This window comes from Manis javanica, chromosome 10 (assembly GCF_040802235.1).
Source record: "Manis javanica isolate MJ-LG chromosome 10, MJ_LKY, whole genome shotgun sequence".
NCBI classification, from domain to species: Eukaryota; Metazoa; Chordata; class Mammalia; order Pholidota; family Manidae; genus Manis; species Manis javanica.
In genome coordinates this window covers 32,605,039-32,617,566 of record NC_133165.1, presented here as the reverse complement: position 1 = coordinate 32,617,566, position 12,528 = coordinate 32,605,039, and the positions used below count along the sequence as shown (strand labels likewise).

General features: G+C 45.6%; 1 protein-coding gene across 1 annotated transcript; it reads right to left on the bottom strand.

Moving 5' to 3' along the window:
- Positions 1–943: 943 nt before the first annotated feature.
- Positions 944–6,060, bottom strand: AZGP1 (alpha-2-glycoprotein 1, zinc-binding). Its single transcript, XM_017651982.3, has 4 exons — positions 5,778–6,060; positions 4,280–4,540; positions 1,946–2,221; positions 944–1,527 (listed from the first exon to the last, which is right to left on the bottom strand). The coding sequence occupies exons 1-4, from the start codon at positions 6,043–6,045 to the stop codon at positions 1,202–1,204; spliced, it is 1,131 nt and encodes a 376-aa protein (XP_017507471.3). The 5' UTR covers positions 6,046–6,060; the 3' UTR covers positions 944–1,201.
- Positions 6,061–12,528: the final 6,468 nt, after the last annotated feature.

Here is a 12,528-nt window from a genome sequence, read left to right as displayed (position 1 = left end):
CCCCTGGCCCACTCCACCTGTCTCTCCAGTCCTAGGTGGGGTGGGGCCTTACCTTCCAATCTGCCTTAGCCCCTGGCCTGTTCGGGGGCACTTTGGGTTTCCTCATTGATCTGAAGTCTTTCTCCTGTCACGTGATTTTCTTTGTTTGTTCAAAGGGTCATGATGTTCTGAAGTATCGATTGCTATATGTTTCCCTTTTGGATTTTCTTCCCTGCAGCCCACCTACTGTTTAGACAGGACTTTATTTTTTTTTCTGCTCCAGAGGAGAGGAATGTGGATTTCACATAAACTAAAGAAGCTATTTCTCAGCTTTGAATTTTCAAATATAGTATTTCAAGAAAGATAAGAGAGTCACTCAGAATTCTGAAGCCTGGGAATGATTTCCTCAAGGAGCTCAGCCTGGACGGTTGTCTTTGGAAGGTCCTGTTATGTGGGAAGCAAAAGCAGTTCCGGGCAGGAGAGCTGAATACAAAAGGCAGCTGCGAGAGCTCTGCTCCGTCTTTCAGAGTTTAAACCTGTGTATGGTGGTAGGTGACTCAGTTAGAAGAGCATACTGAAATGAATGTGGGGGGAGTCCAGGAACATCAGGACTGATTCCTGCTTCCAGGGGGGTGGGTCCTGGAGACATGAACTATGGTGTGTGGCCTCAAGGTCAACATGGGAAAGGTTGAGTGGCTGGACCGGAGGGCTGTGTCTCACAGGAGCGAGGGACCACTGGGAAAATGAGGTGCAGAAGAGGCTGGGGTTTGTACTGAAGAGCTCCTGCAACCTCATGGCCAGAGGGGACATCAGCAGTGGGCTCCTGAATGATACCCAAGGGGCCAGGTGACCCATACCATGCTAGATACCCCAGGTGAACATTGCTTTGGGGAGATACCAAGAATTTCAGAGGAGTCAAATGCTTGCGGGAGGCGGCGGCAGGATGAATGCAAAACATCTCACATTTAGACAGCATTTCACACTTTAAAAATACTTTTCTATACTGTGTATCAGGCAAGGCGATTATTGTTGATTTGATTTTACAGATAAGAAAACTGGACTCTGCAAGGCGGCTTGGCAGTGAGTCAGCGCGGTGCCAGGCATTCAAAAGTCTTTCATCTCCGAACCCACCACATGTCTCTTGCCTGCCACCCGGGCCTCAATGATGACATTGGCAGTGAGTTGTAGGGTTCATTGCTCTTGTGGCCCACAGGAAGGATGGCTACTGCGCCCAAGTCCCCACATCACCTCCAGGCCCTGCTTCCTGCCTCCTGTCCCACTGCACAGCAAGGGACTGGGCCAGGCTGCTGTGCTGCACATGGCAGGAGCGGGGGCCTCTGTCCTGAGGGGGCACTCCTACCACCACCCAGGACTGGTAGGTGCCATTTCCACTGGGAAGGACGTCTCCCCCCGCCTCAGTGTCCTGCGCATCGCCTCCCTGAGTCCAGCGCAGACTGATTCCTCGGGGGTAGAAGTCATAGGCCAGGCACTTGAGTGTCCTGTGTTTTCCAGGGACCATGTGGCTGGTGAGTGTCACAGAGGGAGGCTCTGTGGAGGGATAGAGTGTGGCTTTTAAGGGCCTGAGGTAGGTCTCCCTGCTCACAGCTCTCCTCTCCCCACTCCCTGGATGTCGGTGATGAGCAGAGCTCCGGGTCCTGGCTCTCTATCTGCCTCCCCAGGGAACCTGAAGATGGTCAGCTAAGGCTGAGGGGTCCATGAGCCTTCCCCACGGGATCATGGAATGTCTGTGGCCACTCTCTTGCCTCCTGCCCCTCCACCGTGTATTGATGACTGAAGGCAAGAAATGGTGAATGCCCCCAGACATTTTTCTGTTTTCCCCCAAACCTCTGAGTGGGCTTTGTGGCCCCCTCCTCCCCCAGTCTAGGCCCTGCCGCTCCCCATCGCACCCCTCCCTGCCCTGTCCCACAAGACCCTCACTCTCATTACACAGAGAGGCACCAGGTACCTTGCCGGTCCAGGTGGACCCTGCTGTAGAGCAGGTACCTCTGCAGCATCCCTGGGCATTCCTCTTCCAGGTAGGCTTTGGCCCGCTGCACATAGACTTCTTCAGCCTCCCACTTCTTCTTGGTGTTTAGAGCTGCTGGGTCCTGGGGGACCCAGGCTGGGATTTCTTTGTTGAACTCGATGAAGTCCCGTCCATCGTAGGCATACCTCCAGAATGCTCTGCTGCTTTTGTTATTCCAGAGCTCACAACCAAATATTCCCTGAAAGGTGTGAGACCCTGCATCCACCCCCGGCCCCACCAAAAGCCAGTCAGCCTGGCATCAATGCCATCCTAATAACTCTCGCAGCTCGATGGGCAGAAGAAAGGTTTTTGAAAGCTAAGCATGCAATCCTTTTATCTTGGCAGATGGGTTATGAGCCAGACATACAGCAAACAGAGACAGGGAAATGTGGTTTGGTTTGGTGTTTTGAGCCGGTCTGAGATGAATGACATTCTTACCAGCCAGAGAATTTCAGAGAGTTCCCGACTGTGGGGAGATTTTCCAGCCCCTCTGTGTCATCTCTTTTAATGAATTTTGTTTGAAAATACTGGGAGTTCTCAGGCACCTGACACAGCCACACTGAAGTGCATTTCCAAGTCAAATAGAAATTATTGTAGTGTTCTATAGGTTATGAAATCTCTCCTGTTGCCTTGGTTCTAGGTGGAGTTGAAGTCACCATGGGAGTAAACACAATTCAGTCATTTCTTCCCTCTCGCGGGGTGTCGGTTATATTCAGTACAAATCTCTAAAGCCCCTCCTCCCTTCCCGATTAGCAACATCGCTTGGAGATTGGAGGTTGGCCTCCTTCGGGAAGGGAGACACACCCCTTCATTTTGGCAATAAAACTAGATGTTTCCTCGGGGCGGATTAGTGCTCTTGGCCCAGGCTCTGATCTCAAGCTTTCTGGCCTCAAATCCCAGACTTCTCTCCATCCCTGTGTGGTCTGGTGCATGACCTTGATCCATTAACTCTGTGCTTCACTTTTCTCATCCCTGAGATGGCAATGTCAACACTGTGCTGGTACAGAGTAAGTGCTCAATAAACCTTAGCTTCTGTTATTTTCTAGCAAAGCTTTTGTTCATTTACCCTCCTTATTTATAATCCGTCACTTCAACATTTCTGTTCCTGCCAATCAAAGTTGCATGACATCGTGAAGACCCTTCCAGCAATAAGAAGCAGACTTGGGAGGGGTCTTCTGGTGTCCTTCTGGGGCACCCGTGCCTAACCCTCTCTGATTTCTGACACACAGCCCAGGCCATTTTCCCTACAGCTTCCCATTCCATATTCTGCAGATTTCTGCCTCATTCTTGTCTCTTTTTGGATACATTCAGAATCCATGTACTTCTGGACATTTTTGTACTGAGAAACCCATCTTTTGACACCTGCCCTATAAGAACTTAACACCAACAGCTCCCCAGGCCTGCAGTGGGCTGACTTGGGGATGGGGGCGCAGACAGCGTGGTTCAGGAGAGAGAGTGCTGGGCTCAGGAGACACAGGAACTAGTCTCTGTGCTCTATGTTGCACTGGCTATTCACACCCCAAGCCCAGGTGACCCCTCCCAAGTCTGCTTCTTATTGCTGGAAGGGTCTTCATGATTTCATGCAACTGTAATGGTCTGCAGTTTTGAACTCAGTCCTTCCTGATCTCCTTGCACAGGCCATGGTTTATGCTAAGTACTGTTTTTCCATCATTCAGCGTAACTCATTTGAGCAAGAATTATTGGGTGTCCTCAGTGGTGGGGCTACAGGGAAGAGCAAGGCAGACTGTTCTAGCCTTCCTGGAATTAATAGGTAAGTTTTACAGAATCTCTTGGAGGCAGGTCTCATTGTCCCAGTTTTTGTAGATTCAGATCAGATAATTAAGAACAAACTCACTGTCAAACAGCTAATGACTGGCAGAGACAGTGAACCCAGGTCTGACTGTGCCTGAGGCTGGCCCACTCTCCCTCCAACATCCCTGGTAGGGATGAGTCTGATATCTGCTAACATGCGATCAGCCTGAGACCAGTAGGGATGTGGAGCTGAGAGGTCACGTGTGCCCGGGTAAGTGCTGACTCTGACATCACTTCCTGTGAGTGGAGACCTGGGAGTGAGGGGGCAGTGAGGGGAAGGAGGGAAGCAGATGTGTGATGGGGGATGCAGAGACACTGTGTGTGTGCACATGCACCTTCCATTCCTCCTCTGGGACAGGGATTATTTCTATCCTGCTGACCCTTTCTGCTCACGGGACTGCAGTTGAGGGGCTGTCTCTTGAGCTAAGACCCTCCCTCCCCAGGGATCTGTAGTCCACTGACCTTCTTTGTCCTTGTAATAGTCCATGATGTCTCTCAGGGTCACCATGAAGATGTCCTCCCTGGCCTTCTGAAGTTCACTCTCCTTCTCCCAGTCCTCCATGCCCTCCACTTGGGTCCAGGGGCCCAGGGGCTCAGCCTTCCTGCCTTCACTATCATAATGGAAGAAGGCCTGGTCATTGAGGAAGGCAGTGGCCTGAAAGCTGGGGAAGCCCTTGCTGGGCTTGGACAGCCCTGTGTACAGGAAGCTCAGGGAGTAAGGCCCTGCAAAAGAGGAGAATATGTTGAGGTGTGGGGTCCATGCAAGCATGTCCCAAAGTGGAGGAGCAGAGGGCCAGGATGGGGCACCTGGTCCTCCCCAGCCCTCTGCACCCTGCCGTCAGCCTCACACACTGGAGGCTTGCTCACTGCACTTCACATCTGTGGATGATAGTTCAGAGTCCATTCTGTGTCTTCCCTACTCTCTTTGCTCTTCTTGGCATATAAGAAGATAATATTTCTCAGCTTCCTTGTAGGTATATTGGGACATGTGATCAAGTTCTGTCAAAAGGGAACGGGAATGGAAGTGATATCTGTCTTCTGGTCCGAGGCCCTGTGAGCTGGTTTGCCCCCTCCGTCTCTCTTCTATTAGGTGATGATTGGAGGCCACAGGATGAAACAGAAGACTCTTAAGATGCAAGTAGCTTGGGTTCCTGAGTCACCCCATGGAGGGAAGCAAAGTTACCTGATCTTTATTCAATTTTACATGAGCAGGAAATAAAACATTTGTTGGGTTAAGCCACTAAAAACTTTGTTAGTGGGGCATAGCTCAGGGTAACCTGACACATACATACAGTTAGAAAGTGAGGGAAGGAGAATTTACTAGAAAATTCAGGAAATGACCTAGAATGATTTGGCACAGCATAAAGCCAGGATCTGGATCTCAAGAATTCCCAGGGCTTGCATTTTGGCATTTTGGTATGAGGCAGGGACTGTGAGCAGGGGGACATTTCCATAATTAATTCCATAATTAGTTCATGATATAACTCACATGGGTGTCAGTAATATTGGAGGTCATATGGCAGGTTCCTCATTCAAGTACTGACATTGTTCTTGCACGGGTGCATTCACATATGCTCCTTTCTTTTGCTCTGTCTTTCCCCGAGAGTCAGACATGTACATCCAACCACTGGAAGGAGGGGAGGGACAAGTTCTTCCTGGTGGCTCCTGTTCTGTCCTGCCTGTATGACTCTGGACAGGCCACTTTGCCTCTCTGGTCTAAGACCAGATGAACCCTTGTTCATCTAAGGGTTTTAGATTCTGATTCTTTAAGGTCTCTTTTAGCATGAGTCCAGGGGCTCCTTGAATGCTTCTGGAAGTGTGCCAGCTGAGTTAGTTGGACACCCATTCCCACTCTACCCTTGGGAATCTCAGCTGCATCAGGCATCCTTCTCCAGCTGTCTGTCCTGTTTATTAATCCCACTCTATTCTTCTCCAGAGCCACCCTTGCTTCCCAACTCACCAGCGTGGGTCTCCTGGGGGGCTGCAGGAAGCAGGAGCAGCAGTAGAGATAGCAGGACAGGCAACATTGTGCCCACTGTGCCCAACTGGAAGGTTCTGGACTTGCCTGGATCCTGGGGCTCAAAGAAGACTGCTTGGAGGTACAGCCAGGTGTAGTCATGGGAATGGCTGGGCTTTGAGCCCAGCTTGGGGTAGGTGAAGCCACAGGCCAATGAGAGTGCCAGGATGGGCTCCTCCCCAACGGCTTGAGAAAAAGATGCACGAGCCATGCTCGGCCGAGTGGGTGCTCAGCAAGTCTGCAGACAGCTGTTCTGTGGACTGGGCCTCTGTGTCTACCTGGGTAAAAGAATACCAGTGGATGGGGGCCAAGAGGAGGTATGGAGGGGCAGAAGCCTGGGTGTGTGTCACCCTTCCAGTCTATTATGACATCTCCATCCCGGGGTGTAGGGGGATTTGGGTGAAGTCAGACCTCACTTCCTCCCTCCCCTCTGGAAAGGCTCTGAACGTGCCCAGAGCTTGGGCCTGAGTAGGGTGTGACCCTCACTGCCCCACACTGTTAGGTAAGGCCATCGAGAAGACATGACTGTCTGTTGACCTGTGAGCTGGACTCAGCAATCAGAGGCTCCCCACCCCCTCCTCTGTCCTTTGTCCTCTGTCCCATTCGCCTCTCCTGCTCCCAGAAGCTGCCCCAAGGACGCAGCCTTGAGAGCAATAGGGTGTTGAGACCATCTGGACTGTATATATGTAGCTGAACCTAGTGAAGGCCTCTAAATAAATTTTGAGATTTGGCGGCAGGTACAGAGATCTACTTGTCTTGTGGCCACACAAGGAAGCTTCTTATGTAAGTTCCTTGTGTATTAAACTGCCCCTACCACCCGAAAGTGGCCTGCCTCTTTCCTTGGTTTCTCCCTGTCCTCTGCTTGTGGGCCTGTTTCAGATTTCACCTGGGAAGCCTCTGAGGAGACAATTTACATCTCTGCCTCCCTCCCTTTCTCTGCTTGGGGAGTCCAGGCCTTTCCATTACTGGGCAGAAACAACGAGGTTCCCCTTTTCCCAGCCTCCCTTACAGTAGAACAGGTGCACATGGCCTGGGCTCAGATGCTCCTGCCGTGGACACGGAGTCAGGAGTCAGCGAAGCAAAGAAGGCAGAATGATCCTTAGGGGTTCCATGTAGCTGTAACAGTCTATGGAGGGGAAAGCATTTAGGGAGCACCCAGCATGAACTATGAACTGTGGGCTGTACTCCATGCCGAGCAATGTCCTTGGCAATGGGGGTACTGGGCAGACAGTCCCACTGGTGACTGGGAGCCACCACGTGAACCCAGGTCTGACTGACCCTGAGGTTGGCCCACAACATCCCTGGGCAGGAGTGAGTCTGACCCCTTCTAAAGTGGCATCAGCCTCAGACAGGTGGGGTGTGGGGCTGAGATGTCATATATGCCTAGATAAGAGCTGACTCTCAAGTCATTTCCTTGAGTGTCAGGTCTGGCAGTGAAGGGAAGGAGGAAAGGAGATGTGTTGTGGGACAGGGGCTGCAGAAATGTCTGTGTATGTCTATTCGTGCCTTTTGTTAATCTTGTGGGACTTTGATGTTTCCTTCCTGCTAACTCTCCTTTTCAGGCTTACCTGGGACAGCCCCTTGAGCTTGTGAAACACCATATCCTTACTCTCCGTGCACAGTCCTCAGTCCTCTGGCCTTCTCTGTCCTTGGAATTGTCTACGATGTTTCCCAAAGATGTCCTTCCTGGCCTTCTGACCTTGGCTGTCCTCCCATCCTCCATCCCTACCACGTGGCTCAAGGGTCCCAGGGGTTTGCTGCTCTTACAGTCGTAGAGAAAGGCCTGATTGTCGGGGCAAGCAGTGGCTGAAGATTGGGGGATGACAACACTAAGCCTGGGAAATTTGGAAAGAAGAAAGACCTGATCATTGGGATTAACAGCTGCCCGCAGCTTTGGTCTCCTGGCTTTTCTTCCTGCCAGCCTGCTGGCACTACATGCTCATGTGGGCGAGGACTTGCCTTTATATGGTAGAAAATGCAGGAAGGAGAATTTTCTAGAAGTTCACCTAATGAACCAGAGTGGGATCAGTGTGGAATAAATCCAGGATGCTGCCTCAATCCTGCCAGTTGAGTTAAACTTGTTGCTAAATTGAAACCTTGCCGTCCTGGTGAGAAAAGGATTTGTTGACTATTTGTAAATGTTACAGATTTCAAACCTGCACAGTCTTCATTTTTTAACTGAAGTATCACTGATACACAATCATATTAGTTTCAAGTATACCACACAGTGGTTCAACAGTTACCCACATTATTAAATCCCACCCCCCTTTAGTACAGCTGCTGTCTGTCAACATAGGGAGATGTTACAGAATCATTTGCTATATTCTCCATGCTGTACTACTATCCCCATGACCAAACTACATTATCAGTGAGAATTTTTGTGCCCCTTTATCACCCTCAACCTCCTCCCCCTCACCCCCAACTACCTCATGGTAACCACCAGTCCCATCTCAGTTAAACCTGCACAGGCTTAAGAAATTATTAGTGTATGTTTTTGTTCCTCAGGTGATGGTGGGCCCAGGACTAGTGTGGCTCCATTCTCTCCAGGCCACACAGGGTCCCAGGCCCAATGCTGTTGTATTCTATTATCTGGGGAGATGTCTCCTTCCTTTACTGACACTTTCCTTCTGGGGACCCCTCCTGAACCCTTGCTCCTGGTTGCCTATCACTCTGCCTTCAGCCAGTCCAGCTGTGGAAAAGAGAAGGAGGGAGAGAAGAAAAATTTCTCCTCCCAACACTGTGGGGTACAGAGGTGCTTCTTTCCACTCCCTACCCTTGGGGATCCCTGCACCCTGCTGCTCCAGATCTTGGCACATGTCACCCACATATGGCTGTGGGAGGAGGCTGGTCTCATCTGGTGGGAAGAGGAGAGACAAAGAGGGCATTGTCTGGTGGAATAAAGAAGGGTAATGAGAACTCTCTTTACCCTTAGGGGCTGATTTCCTGGCACCAATCCTCAGATACTTATTGTGAAAGAGAAATTTGTCTTGGTGCTTTATGGTCCTGTCAGAAGCTTAGAAATAACTAGGCAGACTCCCCCAACCCCCTCCCAGCACCAAACTTAACCTCCTCCCCTGATACCCACACTGACCCGGGCACTGTGGACACTTATAAATGGAGCCATTGAGGAATAGGGAGAAATTCATGCAACTTTGAAAAATGTCCCTATTCCCTGGGCCCTGTGTATCTCCCCACTTTCCACCCCCACTTTAGACATTTAGATAAGGATGTTGGTCACTCTGGCTGGACCATCTGCAGAGCCCTGAATGGTGGGGTCACAGCTCTCAGTTTCCAAGTAGATGACTACATGCCATGAGCAAAAATGTGCTAAAGGACCTGACTCAGTGGATCCTCCTTGAGAAGTAATTGAATCTGACCCTAGAGCCACCTTTATTTCTCCTCCTGCTTCTTCCAGAGCAAAAATACATGAAATAGAGATCAGAAATGCAATAGGAAAGATCAATGAAACTAAGAGCTGTTTTTTTGAAAAGATAAACAAAATTAACACAGCTTTAGCTAGGCTTACCAAGAAAAACGGGAAAGGACTCAAATAAATAAAATTATAAATAAAAGAGGAAACATTACAACTGATACCACAGAAATACAAAGGATCAAAGAACCTATTATGAGCAATTATAAAAAAAATTGGACAACTTAGAAGAAATGTATAATCTTCTAGAAATATACAACCTACAAGTCTGAATCATGAATAAAAAAATCTGAACAGACCAATAATAGTTAAGGAGATTGAATCAATAATCAAAAACCTCCCCCAAAAGAAAACCAGGTCCAGATGCCTTCATGGGTGAATTCTACCAAACATTTAGAGAAGAATTAAGGGCACTCCTTCTCAAACTCTTTCAAAAATAGAAAAGGAGGAAACAATTCCAAACTCATTTTACAAGGCCAGCATTACCCTGATGCGAGGTAAGGGTATTACAAGAAAAGAAAGCTACAGGCCAATATCCCTGATGAATATAGATGTAAAAATGCTCAACAAAATACTAGCAAACAAAATTCAACAGCAAATTAAAAGGATCCTACACCATGATCAAGTGGAATTTATCCCTGGGATGCAAGGATGGTTCAATACACACAATCAATAAATGTGATACACCACAATAGTAGAATGAAAAACAAATATATGATCATTTCAATAGATGCAGAAAAAGCATTTGACAAAATTCAACATCCTTTCATGATAAAAACTCTCAACAAATTAGGTGTGGAAGGAAAATATCTCAATATAATATAAGCCATATATGGCAAACCCATGACTGATATATTCAGTGGTAAAAGCTTTCCCTCTAAGATCAGGAACATGACAAGGATGCCCACTCTCACCACTCCTATTCAACATAGTACTGGAAGTCCTACTCAGAACAATTAGACAAGAAAAATAAATTAACCAAGGAAGTGAAAGCTTTACACTGAAAACTTTAAGATATTGGTGAAAGGAACTGCAGAAAACACTTGGTTTTATCAACTGTATTTATGACAATTTTATTAGAATCTGCTTCAGAAAACTGAGCACAAATATTTTCAGTATGTATCATATAGTAGAATACAGCAAAACAAAAGCATCTGGGAACTGTCCATTGGGATAGAAATTGTTTTTCATTTGTAGCTGAAATTCTTTGATAATTGTAAAAGATTACAAAATATGTATACCACAAGTTTGATTTTTTTGGGACATGAATTGACAACATTTATTCATCAATTTGGAAGTATATTGAGACAAAATGTATCTAAAATATTAATTGGGCAGTGTTTCATATCACATGATTCATCTAAGGCTAAAAAGAAGTTCTCATAATTTTTCAGATTTTTTATCAATTGATCTTTGACAGAAGGTCTGGAAATCTATGGGTGATTGTTTGGTAGCTTAATGATCTTATCTTTCATTGTTCTGTGAAATGTCCTTTTTTTAAAACTTTACCTCATAATTTTCTAAAAAAATTTCCATAATTGAAATAATTTATTTTCCATCTTCCATCTTAATATATTAATATAATTCATCTTCCATCTTAAAAATGGTTTCCTTTTTTTGTGTGCAAGAATCTAAGCTATTTCATAGCTGGCCACAGTTACGAGTTCAGAAGATAAAAATGGCTTAAAAACTTTTTGCTGGGCATGTAATTTATGTGACTAATTTTTTTAATACTTTGTTGACTATTGAGAGGAAATTTCTTATCAAATTCACTACCTATGTGCTAATAATGTCTTACTACAGTAAACTTTATTATTTCAATTTCTTTATGACAACAAATGGTTTTAAAATTTTGCTCTGCCTCAGCAAATCGCAGTTGTCACTCATTGTGAAATTTGAGACCCGCTTTTTTCCAGTTTTTTTTCTCTTTATTGTCCTGGTCACAATACTAGATTTTTTATCCCACTTGATTCTGTATCAGTAGTATGTCTTCATTTCAAATTTTAACATTTATCCTTACTTATTTTTTAGCTAGTAAAATAGTTTAATTATATTATAATGAAAATAAAAAGCATTTCAATTACCATTATGATTTACATAGGGATTGTTGTAACTTGTGCTGTTTGCATAAAATATTGAATAAACACATTTAATGTTACATCAGTATGTAGAAAGAAATCCATTGAACTGAATCAATCCATTGTCACTGCCCCAACTGGTAATATGTTTACGTGATTTACTAGAAACTGCACACACCTGATACTTGCACTACAATAAACATAAGTATCATGCAGTCCATGGTTAAAGGAAAACGTCCTACTAAAACCATAAGATTGTGTTTAACAGAAAGATACTTTACAGACTTTCCTTTTTAAAATGTAAGTAAAACTTATTTTTTTAAATTAGATAATCTTAACAGGTTCAGTTTTTCAGCTGTACCAGTCACATTTCAGAAGCTCAATAACCACATGTAGCACATGGTTAATGCATTCATAGTATGGATGTAAAACAAAATGTAAGAATAATCTAGTGACTTATAAGGTACTCAACAAAGAAAAACATTATTTTCAAGCATAGATGGAGTATTTAAGAAAACTGAGCATGTTAGCCCATAGAATCAGCCTCAGTAAAATTAAAGGGCTGTGACTACCGAGATTATGTTCTTTCAGACTGTGGTGCAACTAACAAGAGAAGTAGGAAACTCCCATACATTTTGAAATTTAAAACATACTTCTAAACGTTTCATGGAATCCAGAAGAAATAATGATAGAAAATAAAAAAATACTTTAAGTGGAGTGATAAAAATGTATGTATGGACATACATATGTACAATGGGATGTTATTTGATCTTAAAAAGGAATGAAATTCTGATAGATACTACAACTTAGATCAACCTTGGAGATACTGTGCTAAGTGACCTAAGCTGGTCACAAAAAGGCAAATGCTGTATGAGTCCAGTGATATGAATCATCTAGAGGAGTCAACTTCAAAGAAACAGAAAGTAGAATGGTGTTGGCAGGGGCCCAGGGGAGGGAGAAAATGAGTACAAAGTGTCAGTTTTGTAAGATGAAAGAGTCTAGAGAGCTGTTGCACAACAATGTGAATATACTTAACACTACTGAACTGTACATTTAAAATGGTTAAGATGGTTTAAAAAAAATTTAACTACAAGGAAGGCGTGGGATTCAAGAAGCAACTCTGAGCAAAGAAACTGGTAAATGTGTTGGTAAATCTAAATAAGAACTGAGTTAAATCTTCTGTCGG

Coding starts and splice junctions, on each gene's coding strand:
- AZGP1 (XM_017651982.3), bottom strand. CDS start 6,045: ATGGCTCGTGCATCTTTTTCTCAAGCCGTTGGGGAGGAGCCCATCCTG. Junction 4,541..5,777: donor CCCCCAGGAGACCCACGCTG/GTGAGTTGGGAA, acceptor CCTCTTTTGCAG/GGCCTTACTCCCTGAGCTTC. Junction 2,222..4,279: donor CTATTACAAGGACAAAGAAG/GTCAGTGGACTA, acceptor GGGTGGATGCAG/GGTCTCACACCTTTCAGGGA.